Genomic DNA, 17878 nt, shown 5'->3' with positions numbered 1-17878 from the left:
TCTATTGAATCAGGAATGCTGGATCTGGGGCCCAGAATCCGCGTTTTCATAAGCCCTCTGGGTGATCCAGATGCACATTTGAGAACCACTAAGTTAATCTTTAAAGCATTTAGAAGTGCTAGGTGAGTATTACCAGTAATGATGTTTAATGGTGTTTATTTTGGAGACTCTGGTAAGTGTGATTATTGGCGATTTTTATTTCTTCCTGATTTTTCTACAAACACTGACTTACTTATATAAAAAGTAAAGTTATCAATTCTTTTAAAAATCTCACTGAAGAAAAAGGCAAATACATAAAAACCTACTACAACCTACTATGCTAAAAATCCTCAAAGTAGTACAAAATAGAAGCTAAGAGGAAAAAAGTTTAATACAACTACAGTTATCACAGAAAATTTCATGGAGGCCATAATTTCCCAGATTTTAAAGAGTAAGTAGAACTCCAACCAGTTTAAAAAAGGGTGGAGTGGGGGGGGGGGGGTAGAAGGGGCTTTTCCCTGAGGTCCAGGAAGACAGATGAGTGAATCCAACACTGCCTGATTCCTTTCAGATTTCGGATTTAGGCTTAGAGGACTCAGCTCTCTGTTCAGTCTCCTGATTCAGCAGGGCTCACCTTTGTATGTATCCCCTTCCCAAAAGGGCATGGAGAGAATCGGAGTCAAAAGAAAAGGCACTGCCAGTACAGGTCTGGAGAATCAAAGGGAGGACACAGACCTCCTCTCCCCAGGCTAATCAGAGTCCAGGAATCAGCTGTTTAATGCAACAGTACCTTTGTTCTGATATGTACCCCACCCCCCAAAAAGAAGAAATGAATGATCCGTGTAATACTCAAAATGCTAATGGAGGAAAAATAAAACGTATACATAATAAATTTTTATTCCCAATTAAGATTTGATACTATTACTTCTGACCCTGAACATTATAACTTTCTTTTTTTTAAAGATGGGTTGGGGGGGGGAATATTTTCCATTGAAGATATGAAATCCTCAAAATGTATATGTTTTCTTTACCTGTAAGAATTCTTTTACACTATAAGGAAAACAAAATAACATGCATACATTACACATAATTTCACATAACTTTGTTATTTACCTAATTAGCTAAAAAATCCAGATAGACAAGATTTATCTGTCTCAGAGTTTCCATTTCTATCAGTGAGCAGGGGCAGAGAGAGAGGGAGACACAGAATCTGAAACAGGCTCCAGGTTCTGAGCTGCCAGCACAGAGCCCGACGTGGGGCTTGAACTCACTAACCGCAAGATCATGACCTGAGCTGAAGTCGCATGCTCACCCAACTGAGCCACCCAGGCAGCCCCAGAATTTGTTCTAACGATACTGAAAAGAAGATGAGAAGCAAGGTCTGAAAATAAAGGACTAAAAATAGCCACCATCATTCAGCTGTAAGAGAAATAATGAGGTATGCAACACGGGCATTAACAAAGTCAAGTCCAGGAAGCATAACTAAATTTGGGGAAACTATACTTAAAATATTAAATAGCTCTTCAACTGGTAATGATCAATTTAGTTGAGAAAGTGCATAAAAGGCTACTGAACTTGGGGCGCCTGGGTGGCTCAGTTGGTTAAGCGTCTGACTTGGGCTCAGGTCATGATCTCATGGTTTGTGAGTTCCAGCCCCTCCACCCCCACCCCATCAGGCTCTGTGTTGACAGCTAGGAGTCTGAAGCCTGCTTTGGATTGTGCGTCTCATTCTCTCTGTGCTCTGTCTCTCTCTGTCTCTCAAAAATAAATAAATGTAAAGAAAAAAATTTTAAAAAGCCTATTGATCTGAAAGCAAAAATTCCATGTCCTCAGAGAAGTCAACTACTATTTAAGGCCCAGAGTCCTCATCCTAAAATAAAGACACGCCACCTGCCTGAATCTTCTCCCAGAGCTTGTGAGGACCAGATACAAAGTATGGGAAAACCTTTTAAAATCACAATACACCACAGAAATTACTTATTTAAAAACTGGTTCTTAAAAACAAGGTTTTCTACTATCAAAATCACAGCCAATGACCCTTTTATAATACCAAAACACCAAGTTGTTTTAAATGGTAGGTATTTTTTTTTTTGTATTCTGATTTAATGGTCATGTTGTTTTTTTTAACATTTAGAAACATATTTAATAACCTCCTCTAAAACTCTGCTATATTCAATATTAAAGACATTGATTTATATTTCCAGAATTCAGTTCATTTGTTCCTTGCTTCCTTCCTTCCATAAATACATAAAAAGCACATTTAATTTCTACTGTATTCTAGGCAACATGCTTGGTGCTAAAAAGACATACACAAATCAGAGTTTAACAGATTCATGTAAGAAAGACATGTTAACAAGTATAGCAATTTAGCATACATCATAATAAAAATATGTACAAACTATTATGGCAATTTAAAGAAGAAATGCATAATATTGCATGGGGGTCATGAAATTTACATTTAAGCAAACACTCTGAAAATGAGGAGATGCTTCCTCATGAGACATAGGAGAAGGGCAACTCAGTGGTAAAAACGAAAGTAAAATTACAGAAGCAAAGATCAGTGAGCCATCAGCTGAAGATGAGAATGACAGCCAGTGGCACATTTTGAAGCATCTTGTAATGCATGTAAAATATCTGGTACTTTATCATGGGCCACAGGAAGCCATTGAAACATTTTAATGAGATCATATTTATCTTCTAGAATAATAATTCTGGCAGCCATGTGGAGAGTAGATTTGAGGGAGATGAAACTAGAGTTAAGACAACAAATTACGATATTAGACTAGGTCAGGTAAGAAATAATGAAAATGTAGTCTAGAAACTGTCAGAGATAGACTTGTGAACCATGGGTGTCATGCTTAAGAGCATGGTCCCAGGAGCTATACATTCACTTACTAGCCACATAATCTTGGATAAACCAGTATCTTTCTGTCTCATTGTGCTTGTCTGAAAATGGAGCTAAAAGTGTTAATGTATATTAATGATTTAGGATAGTATTCAAGAGATCTTATTCATTAATATTAATGTTAAGTACAAGGATCAGGTTTTTTTTGTTGTTGTTGTTTTGGTTTTATTTTATTTTATTTTAACTTGTTTTTTTATTTTTTTAAATTTACATCCAAATTAGTTAGCATATAGTGCAACAATGATTTCAGGAGTAAATTCCTTAGTGCCCCTTACCCATTTATCCCATCCCCCCTCCCACAACCCCTCCATTAACCCTCAGTTTGTTCTCCATATTTATGAGTCTCTTTTGTTTTGTCCCCCTCCCTGTTTTTATATTATTTTTGTTTCCCTTTCCTTACGTTCATCTGTTTTGTCTCTTAAAGTCCTCATATGAGTGAAGTCATGTGATTTTTGTCTTTCTCTGACTAATTTCACTTAGTATAATACCCTCCAGTTCCATCCACGTGGTTGCAAATGGCAAGATTTCATTCTTTTTGATTGCTGAGCAATACTCCATTGTGTGTGTGTGTGTGTGTGTGTGTGTGTGTGTGTGTGTGTATGTATGTATGTATGTATGTGTGTATGTATATATATGTGTGTGTGTGTGTGTGTGTATATACACACACACACACACACACACACACACACCACGTCTTCTTTCTCCATTCATCCATCGATGTACATTTGGGCTCTTTCCATACTTTGGCTATTGTTGATAGTGCTGCTGTAAATATTGGGGTGCATGTGTCCCTTTGAAACAGCACACCTGTATCCCGTGGATAAATCCCTAGTAGTACAATTGCTGGGTTGTAGGGTAGTTCTATTTTTAGTTTTTTGAGGAACCTCCATACTGTTTTCCAGAGTGACTGCACCAGCTTGCATTCCCATAAATGGTAGGTATTTTTAAGTAACCATTTTTATTTTAAATATTTGGATGTTAAGAATTTGACATCACAGTATTCTTTAATAGATTTTTCTAGTCTAAATTTACACTAATACCATCAACAGATAAAAGTGTACATTTGCAAACTGTTATTTGATCAAGTAGCAGGATTTTAAGTGGCTACTAACCAATCATTTAAGAGATTAGGATCTCTGCAAAGAGCCAAGATGAAGGTGTGTGTGTGTGTGTGTGTGTGTGTGTGTGTGTGTGTGTGTGTAGTACTGGTGACCATTTTTGCAAATGTAATTCTAGAGTCTTCCATCATGGGTCTTCCTGCCCAGTGCTCTGGCCCTAAAGGCAGAAAAGGGACCTCGGAGTACAGAAGAGACATGGAGCTGGGGGTATGATCTGCAAAGCCTTCAAAACATATTTATATCTATGTGATGTATGTGTTAAGCCCTGGGATGATACAAGTCCTCACAGTATACGACAGGCAAGCAGATACTTAAAGATTTATCTTCTCTGGGCTTCTGTCTCCTTATCTATCAAATGGGGCTAACAGCACCCTCTGTGGAAAAGCCAAAGTGATTACATGCAAAGTGCTGCCATGTGCCTATAGGATAAGAAGTACCCAGCAAAGGGGTGCCTGGGTGGCTCAGTCAGTTAAGCCTCTGGCTCTTGATTTCAGCTCAGTCATAATCTCACAGCTTGTGGGTTTGAGCCCCCCGTCAGGCTCCACATTGACAGAGCTTGCTTGGGATTCTCTCTCTCCCTCTCTCTCTCTGCCTCTCCCCGCCTCTCCCCTGCTTGCTCTCGCTCTCTCTCTCTCAAAATAAATAAACATTTCTTTAAAACACTTATAAAAAAAAAAAAAAAGAAGTGGTGAGCAAATCAAAGTTAACATTACCAGGAAAAGCACAGTATGTTAGTTATCTTTGCCCCTCAAGTAAAACCTTAGGAGCTCCTCCAAAACAACTTGCACCAAAAGTAGAATATAAGAGGGCATTTTATTATGGGAAGTGGGCAGTGGGAGACAGGGAAACAGTAACACTTACTTATCCAGTTTCTGACATTGAGGAAACTTTGCTCATTTGTCAGATCAAAAAGCAGAAGAAACCCCATAGCATCTCTGAAGAATGCTGTTGTCAAGCTACGAAACCTAGGAACATAAAAGCAGATTGGTCACCTAAATCATGGCCTCACTCCTGAAATATAAAACTAGCAGCAATTCCCTCAGCTCTTCCAATAATTCATCAACAACAAATTAGGTGTTTAATAATGTGCCATAATTTCTAATAACTTCACATTATACATGCATATGGTACCTCTTAACTATACAAGATTTAACAAAGTGTGCTATAATAGATCATTTTATCAGTATAAAGGTATATATATATAATCAATGATATTGGGTATCTTATAAAATATGGTAAAGAGATATCTAGAGCTAGAAAGAATATTTCAAAACATACTGATACTTTCCAAAAATTATATTTGGAATTTTCTTTTAAAATAAAAACAATCTTGGAGCACTTAGGTGGCTCAGTCAGTTAAGCGGCCAATTTCAGCTCAGGTCATGATCTCACAGTTTGTGAGTCTGAGCCCTGCAACAGGCTCTGTGCTGACAGCTCAGTGCCTGGATCCTACTTTGGATTCTGTGTCTCCCTCCCTCCCTCTCTCTCTGTGCCTCCCCTGCTCGTGCAGTCTCTGTGTTTCTCTCAAAAATAAATAAACATTAAAAAATTTAAATAAAAACAATCTTATAGAGAACTGATCGTTACCTGAGGGGAGGTGGGGGAAGAGATGGGTGAAATAGATTAAGAAATTAAGAATACATTTCTCATGACGAGGACTGAGTAATGTATCGAACTCAGTATAGTGTATTGCTGAATCACTATATTGTATACCTGAAACTAATTTAACACTGTATGTTAACTATGCTGGAATTAAATGAATAAAAATAAATAAAATAAAAACAATCTGTTTAAGTTTTTAAAAATTAAAAAAAAGATAATGATATTCCAAAAGTGTATACTACAGTTATTTATCACTTACATAAATTTATGTGTTAATGGAGCATGTGATTTGAAAAAACAGTCTGCTGGACAGGGACCACAAGAACTAGCTCATGATACATTAGTCTGAGCCAAGAATGCACAGTACAATTAAGAGTTAATTAGGCCAAAAGCAATGGTGCCTGCTGTGTAGGTTTTCCTTGTCCTGAGAAAGTTCAACTTGCCCTGACATTGCAATGGGTTCCATAACCTTTTAATTTCAGTCTCTAAAGAAGTTTAATAACTCTGAAAAACATTTCTTTGGCTTCAAGATGGGAGTACTATTGACTCAGTCCCTAGCCTTTCTTGGTGCTCTCTTCCAAGGTTTTATCTAGCTATATCCTTTCTCTCTCCGTTTCAAGTCCGTTTCCATTTTACTTTTATGCAAAGCCTGCAACTGACAGGCATAGACTCTATGGAAAAGAATACTGACATCAATTTGTCATCTAATATATTTTAAATTTTCTCAAATATTTCTAGTGAACATTTTTACAAAAAAAAGAGTCCTTATCTTTTATAAATACCTACCAAAGTAGTTATAAATGAAAAAATCTGATATTTGGAATTTGCTTAAAAATAATTTAGGAGTGAGGGTAAAAAGAGGTGGAGGTATAAATGAAATGAGATAGGCCACAAATCGATGGCTGTTGAAGCTGGGAAATGTGTACATGATTTTATTATACTATCCTTTCCAGTATATATTTGAATATTTCCAGAATAAAAAGTTAAAAAACAAAAGAATACTTCAAGAAAACTAGAGAAAACAGCAGCTTCTAGCTAACTTAAAGAAATTTTTATCAAGATTTCATGTGACTTATCTTGATCAAGCAACCTCTGACCATATGAGTTAATTCCAATCAGATTTTCCATGAGATTTCAACAATCAAGAATAATGCATGCAATTCTACAATTGTCTTTGTGGCTGAGTAAACAGCAAAAGTAAATGGTGGAAAGTGTCTAAGCAAATGAGTAGAACGAGAAAGGAGGAGGAAGAAAGAGAGAGGAGGGAGGAGGAGGAGGAGGAGAAGCAGGAAAAGAAAGAAGAAGAAAGAAGAAGAAAGACCATAAGTAAGATGGTCTATTTTCAAAAGGATTCAATTTTCTTCTGTCCTTGTATGAAGGACACATCATTACCATTTCGGATTGATAAATTTCCTGCTAATTTGGAAGTATGTCTTATCTAAGTACAAATCAACCAACCAGCTGGCCTTTTCCTGCTCAGGCACTGTGTGAAGAGCATAGCTGGTTTTCCCTTTCCTCCAGTAAGAAACACATAACTGAAGGTCTCATACCTCTCCTGCCCTGCTGTGTCCCATAATTGCAGGTGGATTCTCTGACCTCTGCCAATGGCTCCATCTGGCCCATTGGCTCTGTACACCTAAAATAGCAAAATGAAAAAAGAAAACTTTTGAGAACACTACTCTTCTTACTTTTCTATTCAGTAAAACTCCCATGAGCATCTAGACTCAAAAAAAAACCTCTGGAATACAACCTTGTTTGTATGTTATTCCAAACAATTATCTTTGGGTAATACAGTAATTTGTAATAAAACATAAATATACACGTTATATATTTTTATAAGTATATTATGAAATATATATAAATATCACATAATATGTATAAATAACAATAATCTGGGGAACTTGGGTGGCTTAGTTGGTTGAGCGTCCGACTTCAGCTCAGGTCATGATCTCACCGTTCATGAGTTTGAGCCCCGCATCAGCTCTCTGCTGTCAGCACAGAGCTCACTTCGGATCCTCTGTCTCCATCTCTCTCTCTCTCTCTCTCTCTCTCTCTCTCTCTCTCTCTGTCCCTCCCCCACTTGTGCATGCACATGTTCTCTCTCCCTCCCTCTCCCTCTCTCTCTCAAAAATAAATATTAAAGAAAGAAACAAAACATTAATCCACTCACCTTTCCTCAAAGTTCCCTCAGGTCACTAGTTTCAGAAAATATTACCTTTCTATGATTTTTCCCTATCCCATCTTTAAAAAGTACTCTAAAGCAATTTTATAGGAAGGACATCTTAAGATCTCTTCCTCCATTAAAGCAATGAAACACTGGCCAAAAATGTCAAAATCCACTTTTTCTAAACTCTGAGAATTAACAAAGGCTTGCAACATCCCAAGAAGAATCTATTCCATAAAAATGGCTGAATATCAGTAAAAACAGTAAACTTTGTGCTGTTTCAATTTATCTTATTCCCATCCCACTCTCCCCAGCTCCTTAGTAGCTTTGAAAACCAACAGATACATAACTATGGTAGCTGTGAAAACCATTAGCATAGTAGCCACTGAAAGGAGGCAGAACAGGTTTGGAGCTCTCCAAGTCTCATCCCCAGAGAACTGTCTGAAAGTTACCTGTAAATCTCCATTCCCAGGCCTTCACTTGACTTTGCCTGACTCAAAGCTTGCTCTATGATGATAACCTTACCCTTAGGACATTCGTTGAAAACAATCAGCAGCAATTATTTAATATCACAGCTACCAAAGGCAGCAATACCAACTGGGGCTAAATCTAACAAAAACAAAAAAAACAAAACAAACAAACAAACAAACAAAAAAAACAGGAAATGAGATGTCCATAGGGAGACTTGAAAAGCTCCAAAATGTTCCTTGGAATCTACTAGGCCACTTTCATGTATAGGACCATACATATGCTTGGAAAAGACTTGAAAAGACCCAATTCTCTATGGCTGACTTTGAGACTCTCTCAAGCAGGAAATGAAGGCTAAGGCAGAGTTGTAAACTGCCTGCAGGAACATTAGGCACATGTCCCACAATGGGTGCATGCATGCACATACACAATCTGTTGGAAAAGGCTGATAGACTTACTGGTTCAAAGAAACCTGTCCACTCATTGGCTTATCACTAAGTTAACTGAACAGAGACTTCAGTTAACTTCAGCACTAGAATTAGTAATGGGATAGAATTAGTCCCGGGATGTCACTAAATAAACAGCAGGAACAACAGCAACAAAAATAAAGAGCAAAAACAAGAACCTCTTAGGAAAGGGGAAGAATTTGATTGCCAGGTTTTATCATTTAAAATGTCCAGTTTTCAACAATGTTTGTGAGACACCCAAAGAAACAGGAAAGTATGACTTATACACGGGGGGGGGGGGGGGGGGGGGCGGGGCGCAGGGGAAGGGAGTGAAGAAATCAACAGAAGTCATCCCTAAGGAAGGCCAGATGTTGAAATTACTAGACATAGACTTGAAATCAGCTGTTATAAACATGTTCAAAGAACTAAAGGAAATCTTATCTAAAGAAATAAAGTATGGGAATAATGCCTCATTGAATACAGAATGTCAATAAAGACATAGATACTATAAAAAGTAAATAGAGATTCTGGAGTTAAAAATACAGTAAGTGAAGTGCAATATTCACTAGAGGGGCTCAATAGCAGACTTGAAATGGCAAAAGAAATAACCACTGATTTGAAGAGACAGGTCTGTTGAGATTATCTAGGCCATGGCACAAAAGGAAATAGAGTAAAGAAAAATGAACAGAGTTACAGAGACCTATGGAACCATCAAACATACCAACATATGCAAACTAGCAATCATATCAAAAGAAGACAGAGGCAGAAAAAATATTTGCAGAAATAATAGCCAAAAACATCCCAAAATTTGATGAAAAACATTTGTCTTCACATTCAAGAAACTCAGTGAGCTCCAAGAAGGATAAATTCATAGAGACTGACTAGACATATCATCATCAAACTGTCAAAATCCAAAGACAAAGAGAGAATCTTAAAAGCAGCAAGTAAAAAGTGATTCATCACATACAAGCAATAGAGGCCAAAAGGCAGTAGGAGGACATAATTAAAGTGCTGAAAGAATAAAGACTAATCAACCAACAATTCTATAGGCAACAAAGCTTTCATTTAAAATTGAATGATTAATTAAGACATCACCAGATACACAAAAACAGAAAATTCATCACTAGCATACTTGCCCTATAAGAAATAATAAAGATAATGCTTCAGGCTAAAATAAAAGGACACTAGGAAGCAAATAAAGTCCATAAAAAAGCAAACAACACCAGAAAGATAACTACATAAATATAAAAGAAAGTATAAATGCTTTTTTGTAATTCTTTTCTTCCATCTGATTTAAGTACAACTTCATGAATAAGTACAAACCTGTTGATAGGCACACAACATATAAAGTTGTAATTTGTGTGACAATAACGGTGCAGAGGAGGGAGTAGGAAATGAAGTCCTATATAAGCACAGTTTCATTATAATATTGAAATTAAGTTGGTATTCATCAAAACTAGATTGTTATAAATTAAGATGATAATTGTAATGCTTAGTGGAACTATTAAAAAAATAACTCAAATATAGTAAAAATAATGGCAAGGGAGTTACAATAGTATACTAGTAAATATAGAACACAAAACAAAGTAGTCATGAAGAAATTGAGTAACAAGAAGAGAAATAAGACATGTAGAAAACAGGGACACCTGGGTGGCTCAGTCAGTTGAGTGTCTGACTTGGGTTCAGGTCATGATCTCATAGTTCATGAGTTAGAGCCCTGCATCAGGCTTGCTGCTGTCAGCACAGAGCCCACTCTGGATCCTCTGTCCCCTTCTCTCTCTCCTCCTTCCCCGTTTGTGCTCTCTCTCAAAAATAAATACATAAATGCATAAACACATAAATAAATACCAGAAAAAGATACAGAGAAAACAAGTAGCAAAATGGCAAACATAAATGCTACTTTTTCAGTAACTATATTAAATGTAAGTGGAATTAAATACTCCAAATAAAAGGCAGATATTGGCAAAATGGACTTGAAAACATGATCCAACAATGTACTGTCTAAAAGAGACACATTTTAGATTCAAAGACACAAAGAGGCTGTAAACAAAAGGATGGGGAAAAAATACCATGCAAACAAAAACTAAAAGAAGAGCTCGAGGGGCTATACTAATATCAGAAAAAAATAAAATTAAAGCAAAAATTGTTATTTATCATCTTATAATGATAAAAAGGTTACTCCATTAAGAACATATATGAAGAAAAAGGGAGAAAAACAAGCCGACAGTAATATTGAGATATTCCAATACTCTACTTTCTGTAATGGATAGAACAAGTAGTCAGATGAACAAGGAAATACAAGACTTGCACAACACTATAAATCAAAGACATGACAGACATCTACAGAATGCTTCACTCAACAACTGCAGATCATACATTCTTCTCAGGTACACACAAAACATTCTCAAGGACAGGCCATATGTTAGATCATAAAACAAGCCTCAATAAATTCAAAAGTCAAATAATACAAAATGTGTCTCTAACCACAATGGGTAAAATTAGCAATTATTAACAGTAAACCAAAATTTGGAAAATTCACAAATATGTGGAAAATAAACAACACAGTCTTAAATAACCAACAGGTCAAAGAAGAAACACAAGGGAAACTAAAAAATCCTTTTAGTATTTTTACTAAAATACTTTTTTACTGTAGTTGTAGCACAACTACAAAAAATGATCAAATGAAGCTAAAGCATTGCCTAGAGGGAAATTTCTAGCAGTAAGCACCTATATTAAAAAAGAATAAAGATTTCTAATAAATAACTTTCAACTTGAAGAAACTAGAAAAATAAGATAAACTAAACCAAAAGCAAACAGAAGAAAAGAAATCATAAAGATTGGTGGAAATGAACTGTCTTTTCTTTAAAAAGGTCAACAAAATTCATAAACCTTTAGCTATATTGACCAAGAATAAAAATAGAATACTCAAACTCTTAAAATCAGAAAGTTTTTTAAAGATCTCTGTATCTCCAGATACACTAAAAAATAATAAAAATTTAAATAATTAGAAAAATTTTTAAAGGACAAAACTACCAACTTTACATTTATAAAAAGATTATAAAGTAATACTCTGAACAATTGTATGCCAAAAAATTAGATAATCTATAATTGAGAAATTCTTAAACACAAATACCAGAAATTAACTCAAGAAGAAATAGAACATCTAAATAGACATATAACCAATAAGGAGACAAATAGAGTTTTTGTGGAATGGCCAGGCACAAATGTCTTCACTGATGAATTCAACCAAATGTTTAGAGGAGAATCAACACCAATCTTTCCCAAAGTCTTCCAAAATAGATAAAAGGTGGAAATACTTGACTCATTTTATAAGGCCAATATTATACTGATACCAAAACCAAAGATATCATGAGAAAAAACAAAAACAAAAAACTACAGACCAACATCCATTTTGAGTATAGACACGAAATATTAGCAAACAGAATCCAACAAAATATAAAAAGGATTATATGCCATGACACAGTGAAAATTATCACAAGGACAGCAATGTTGATTGGCCTTACAAAAATCAATCAATACAACACAATACACCATAGTAGTATAAAGAACGAAAATCACATGACCATCTCAATACGTGCAAAAAAAACCTTTGAAAACATCCAATGCCTTTCATGATAAAAACACTCAACAAATTAGAAATAGAAGAGAATGTCCTCAACTTGAAAAACTGCATCTATGGAAACCCCAAGAACTCACATTATACGTAATGGTGAAGGTCTGAATGCTTTCTTTCTCCCTGAAATCAAAAACAAGATGAGGATGTTCTTTCTCATCAGTTCTATTCAACATTTTACTGAGGTTCTTGCCAGGGTAATTAGGCAAGAAAAAACTAAAACTTATCCAAATTGGAAAAGAAGAAGTAAAACAGAAGATGACACAATCTTGTATATAAAAGATCCTAAGGAATAAATACACACACACACACACACACACACACACACACACACACAATTAGAATTAATAAACAAGTTCAACAAGTACCCAGTGTACAAGATCAGTTTACAAAATAAATTGTATTTCTATATACTGGCAATGAACAATTCAAAATGAATTAAAAAATTAATTCAATTTACAATAGCATAAAAACAATCCATTGAGCATCCAACTCTTGATTTTGGCTCAGGTCATGATCCCAGGCACAAGCCCCATGTCAGGGCTCCATGCTGAGCATGGGGCCTGCTTAAGATTCTCTCTCTCTCTTCCTCTACCTCCCTCCCCCACTCATACTCTCTCTCTAAAATTAAAATAGTAATAGTTTTTAAAAATAATAGCATAAAAAATTAAAATGCTTAAGAATAATATTAACAAAAAAATACTTTGAAAGCTGCAAAACATTGTTGAAAGAAATTAAAGAAGATCTAAATAAATGGAAAAACATCTCATGTTCATGGATCAGAAGGTGTAATATTGTTAAGATACCAATATTCCCCAAATTGATCTGCAGATTCAGTGCAATCCCTACCAAAATCTCAGCTGGCTTCTTTGTAGAAATTGATAAGCTGACCCTAAAATTCAAATGTAATTGCAAGGTATCCAAAATAATCTTGAAAAATAAGGACAAAGTGGGAAGACTTTGACATGCTTCCCAATGTCAAAACGTAGTACAAAGCAGAAGTAGTCAAGATAGTGCTGGCTTAAGGATAGACATCTAGATGAATGGAACAGAATTTCAAGTCCACAAATAAGTATTTTTATTTATGGTCAACTGATTTTCAACAAGAGCACCAAGATCATTCATAAGAGAAAGAACATACATAAGAGAAAGAACTTTCAATAAATGCTAATGGGACTAGATACCCACATGCAAAAAAATAGAAGTTGGATCCCTATTCACACCATACACAAAATTAACTCAAAACCTATGGAGAATGAATTAATGCCTGAAGGAGGGTAAATTAGAAAAGACTGCTAAAGGGCATGAGGTTTCTTTTGGGGTGGTGAAATGTTCTAAAATTAGATAGCAGTGATGGTTTGTACAAATGTGAATATACTAAAACACTGAGTTGTACACTTTCAATGAGTGAATTTTATGTTATGTAAATTATATCTCAATAAAGTCATTTTTAAAATACAAGGTTATAAAATGGGAATTGATAGATATAATCACATATACACATGCTGATTCTACCAATTACATGTCAATACTAAAATTTTTATAAAATCCTGTTCTTACTCAGTGGGCCTTTAAGACTCTAGCAGTGGAAAAAAAGACCTAGGGTGACTAAGAGGGAACGAATTCATTTGCCCTGGAAGACAGAGACCCTGTATCTTTTCCAGGAAGAATATTCCCCATTGAAAGATCTTTGTTATTAATCTCCTGACCCCTTGTGGACCTGCTTCATGGTAAGGGTTGATTTTTCAGCAAGAAATGTAGTTCACAGAGAAGACCATCTTCTCTCTGCAACTCTAACACAGTGACTTCCTGCCCTCCTCTCCATCACCAGAATAACTTTCAGTCCTGTGATTCCTTAAATGAAAGAGCCCCCTCCTTCAGTGTTCTGTAGAACCTCCCTGTTCCCTTGGTTACTTCCTAGATCAAAACGCAATACTGGCATTCTCACTCCAACCCCAACCTCACCCTTCTGGCAGCAGTGATGAATTCTGCCACTTAGTGGGGTTGAATTAAGAAAAAGGCCATTAAAAATGACATCAAAGGGGGAAGAGCATAGCTCACAAAACAGGAGTATCAGGGTCAGGGTGGTTTGTAGGTTTCATAACAAAGTTAGACAAATAACTGTGAAGGTCCAGGGAAAGACACAAGCTGAAAGGGCGTTCAAGGGAAAATTAAAAGAAATCTTCACTTTTGTCTCCTTGGTTTTGTTTTCAGAGAAAGAGGTTGAGTGCATGAATGTGAGAGAGGGGTGGAGGGGAGGGGTGGAGGGAGGGAGGGAGAGAGAGAGAGAGAGAGAGAGAGAGAGAGAGAGAGGGAGAGAGGGAGAGAGGGAGAGAGGGAGAGAGGGAGAGAGGGAGAGAGGGAGAGAGGGAGAGAGGGAGAGAGGGAGAGAGAGAGAGAGGGAGAGAGGGAGAGAGGGAGAGAGAGAGAGAGGGAGAGACAGAGGGAGAGAGGGAGAGAGGGAGAGAGGGAGAGAGGGAGAGAGGGAGAGAGAGAGAGAGAGAGAGAGAGAGAGAGAGAGAATCTCAAGCAGGCTGCAAGCTCAGCACAGATCCTGACATGTGGCTAGATCCCAAGACCCTGGGATCGAGACCGGAGACCAAATCAAGAGCCAGATGCTCAACTGACTGAGCCACCCAGGCGCCTATCTCCTTGGTTTTATATTAAGTGTTTTTCAGCACAACCTTCTAAATCACGTTGCCTAGATTGAACATAATGCATTTTCATATGCACCCTTTACTGGTATATTCCAAACTTTGTCTTTCTAATTCCTAACAAGTAGACTAAACAGAAAGGCAAATGTTGACTCAGATATTTTTATATAGAACTTACCACTCTCTTTTCCCTGAAATCAATGCCCACTGTTGTGATAAATTTGGAGTTAAATTTGCCATCTGTGTACTGGTAAAGTACACTGGTTTTCCCCACTCCAGAGTCTCCCAAAGCTAAAAACTTGATGAGGTAATCATAATCTCCATCAGACATAATGAAGAACTCAGTGGTTCACCTGCAAAATACAAACAAATGCATATTTACGAAAAAGCCATTAGGAAATATTAGAATCTTCCATGAATAAAGTGAGTTACTTTAATATCCAGCTCAATAAGTACTATGTGACACCTATATGCCTAAGGGTTCTGTGAAGAGGATTAGATATTACTGCCCTCAAGGACCTAATATTTTGCTAGATGAGGTGCTACTGAAATAACATTTTAATTTAAATTTAACATGCACATTATAGTACTATCAAGACAAAAATTCCAAGTGAGAATGAAAATCAAGATAACCACTACCAAGTCTTTTTTTTTTTTTTAATTTTTAAAATATTTATTTTTGAGAGGAGAGAGAGTACAAGCGGGGGAGGGGCAGGGAGAGAGGGAGACACAGAATCCAAAGCAGGCTCCAGACTCTGAGCTTTCAGCAAGAGCCTGACGCCGGGCTCAAACTCACAAACTGCAAGATCATGACCTGAGCCAAAGTCAGACACTTAACTGACTGAGCCACCTAGGCGCCCCCAACCACTCAGTCTTACATACAGATCCTATAAAACAAAAATTTTAAAAAGAAAAGAGAAAGGAGAATGTTACAGAAATAATAAAAATTAGGAGTGCAAATGATTCTAACCACCACCACCCCCTTCTTTTTCAGAGTCTCCTGGCACTAGATCCTTGGCTTTTCTCTTTTATGTGGACATCTAGGCAATTTCATTTATCCTATTCATTTTCAGATGTCACTATAGTTAATTCCTTCAAAGACAATGCTAAATTCACAAGTAAAATTTGGCTTGCAGCTTCTTTTATTTTATTGTTATTATATATTGCAATTAGGTCAGGGCTTTGCTAGAATTCACTTCTCCCTTGGGAACTGAGTTCCAGATTTGGGCAGTCACTGTTTAGAGACCATAGTTCCATTACAAAGGGTTCACCTACCCGTACTTGCCTTGGTATTTGAACAAGAAATGCTACCAATTCAGGTCTTTAATAGTAACTAAAACAAAAGTCCACCTTACAGAAGAAAAATTCTGTTTTTACCAGCAAGACCTAAACATGGTTATTTTTATCCTTTGCAATCAGCACTCTTCATGATTTGTTTTTATTCTCTAAATAGATTCAAACTACTCAAAATACCAGTCCAACTGAAAATGTAGTCTGCCTCCAGGGAAAGCTTATTTCTTTTTATCTTTGCATTTATGATACCAATAAACCGTTCTGAAAATCGGAAAAATAATCAGCTATACCATTACCACTGACCACTCTACCTGCCCATTCAAACATGCATACTTACCCATACACACACATCAAATGCCTACATTAGATGCTGATTTTCCTCTCATTATCCACTTTCACCCAGCCTCACACTGAGAAACTTTACCACAATTCTCAATGCTTCCTATGGAATTATTTCTATAGATCCTTAAGATTCATAAAAGCTTAAGCAAGGACATTTATTGATTTTCAAGGGTGCCTCCCCCACCCTATCCTCACCTTATGGTCAAAAATCCTGAATGCCGACCCCCAAGAGCCACTGCAATTTACTTCCTCATCATGCCTTAGCAAAGACTGTGACCTCATATTCAGATATGGCTGGTCAGCTGATAAGGGCAGAGCCTCCACTAACATTCATAATTCTATATGCATACTATAAAGAATGATACTTCACAGATGATGACCTTCCTATGTTATAGCTTCATTTGTACAGGTTGGTTGCCAGTATTAATGGTACATAACAGAATTCCTCTCCAGAAGATGACCAATAGGGTACAAATAGTTTATCACACTACAGCATCTCATTTGGCTCCCAGTGATTCATTAGTAAGAGCTAAGAATTGAAAAGCAGGTCTAGATAGTGTTTAATCATTTTAGAGGTTCCCCTCAAAATGAATGACGAAGCAGAAAGCAACTCCGAAGTCTGCAATGATAACAGCTATCTTACTTCTTTATTTTTAATTTGAACAAAGGTTGCTCATTTCTATATCTGTGTTTTTACATCATTTAAGGTACAGAAGAAAATGTTGTCATCAATGGCATCACTCTTCTGTAATTCTCTAAATCCACTTGAACGGAATTCAAAGACAGATGAAACTACCTCTGTTGCACCAAAATTTAATGTGTTTAGTTATCATGGGACAACAGTCACACAGATAAGTCTACAAATGCTCTTTGTGGGTTTCGTTTTCTATTCATGTTGACAGCAATACATAACAGTTTATTCACAAACCAAGCCATCATAAATGAAGGTATTAACAAACCAAATACCACAACTAAAGGTATAAAAACCACCATCACTACTAATCATAGTTTGCAGTCTTCAGATCATGCCTCTAGGTAATTATTTTCAGATTAACAAGGCAGATAAAGATCCAGACCTTTCACTCTCTGGGTTCAGTTTTCCAAAGGATGAAAATTAGAACCCATAGAGATTAACTCATTTGCACAGTCTAGCATATACATCTCCTAACTCCAAGTCCAATGTCCACTCTATCTCCAAGCTTATTGTTGTTACTCAAGTTTCTACAAATGCATGTTGGGCTTAACAGCGACTGGGTACGATATTGTATAAGGT

General features: G+C 36.5%; 1 protein-coding gene across 4 annotated transcripts in view; it reads right to left on the bottom strand.

The window, feature by feature from the left end:
- The window catches only part of RAB27A (RAB27A, member RAS oncogene family), a 75710-nt gene that overhangs the window by 15402 nt on the left and 42430 nt on the right, over nt 1-17878 (bottom strand). For all 4 annotated transcript variants that reach the window (XM_019442058.2, XM_019442056.2, XM_019442059.2 and 1 more), the window contains 3 exons: nt 15149-15323; nt 7155-7240; nt 4864-4967 (listed from right to left, as the gene is read on the bottom strand). In XM_019442058.2, the coding sequence (XP_019297603.1) occupies nt 4864-4967; nt 7155-7240; nt 15149-15301 (343 nt within the window). In that variant the 5' untranslated portion in view covers nt 15302-15323. The remainder of the gene's footprint in view (nt 1-4863; nt 4968-7154; nt 7241-15148; nt 15324-17878) is intronic.

This window comes from Panthera pardus, unplaced genomic scaffold, assembly GCF_024362965.1.
Source record: "Panthera pardus isolate Hobbes unplaced genomic scaffold, ASM2436296v1 HiC_scaffold_24, whole genome shotgun sequence".
NCBI lineage: Eukaryota > Metazoa > Chordata > Mammalia > Carnivora > Felidae > Panthera > Panthera pardus.
This window is presented reverse-complemented; position numbering and strand designations above follow the sequence as displayed.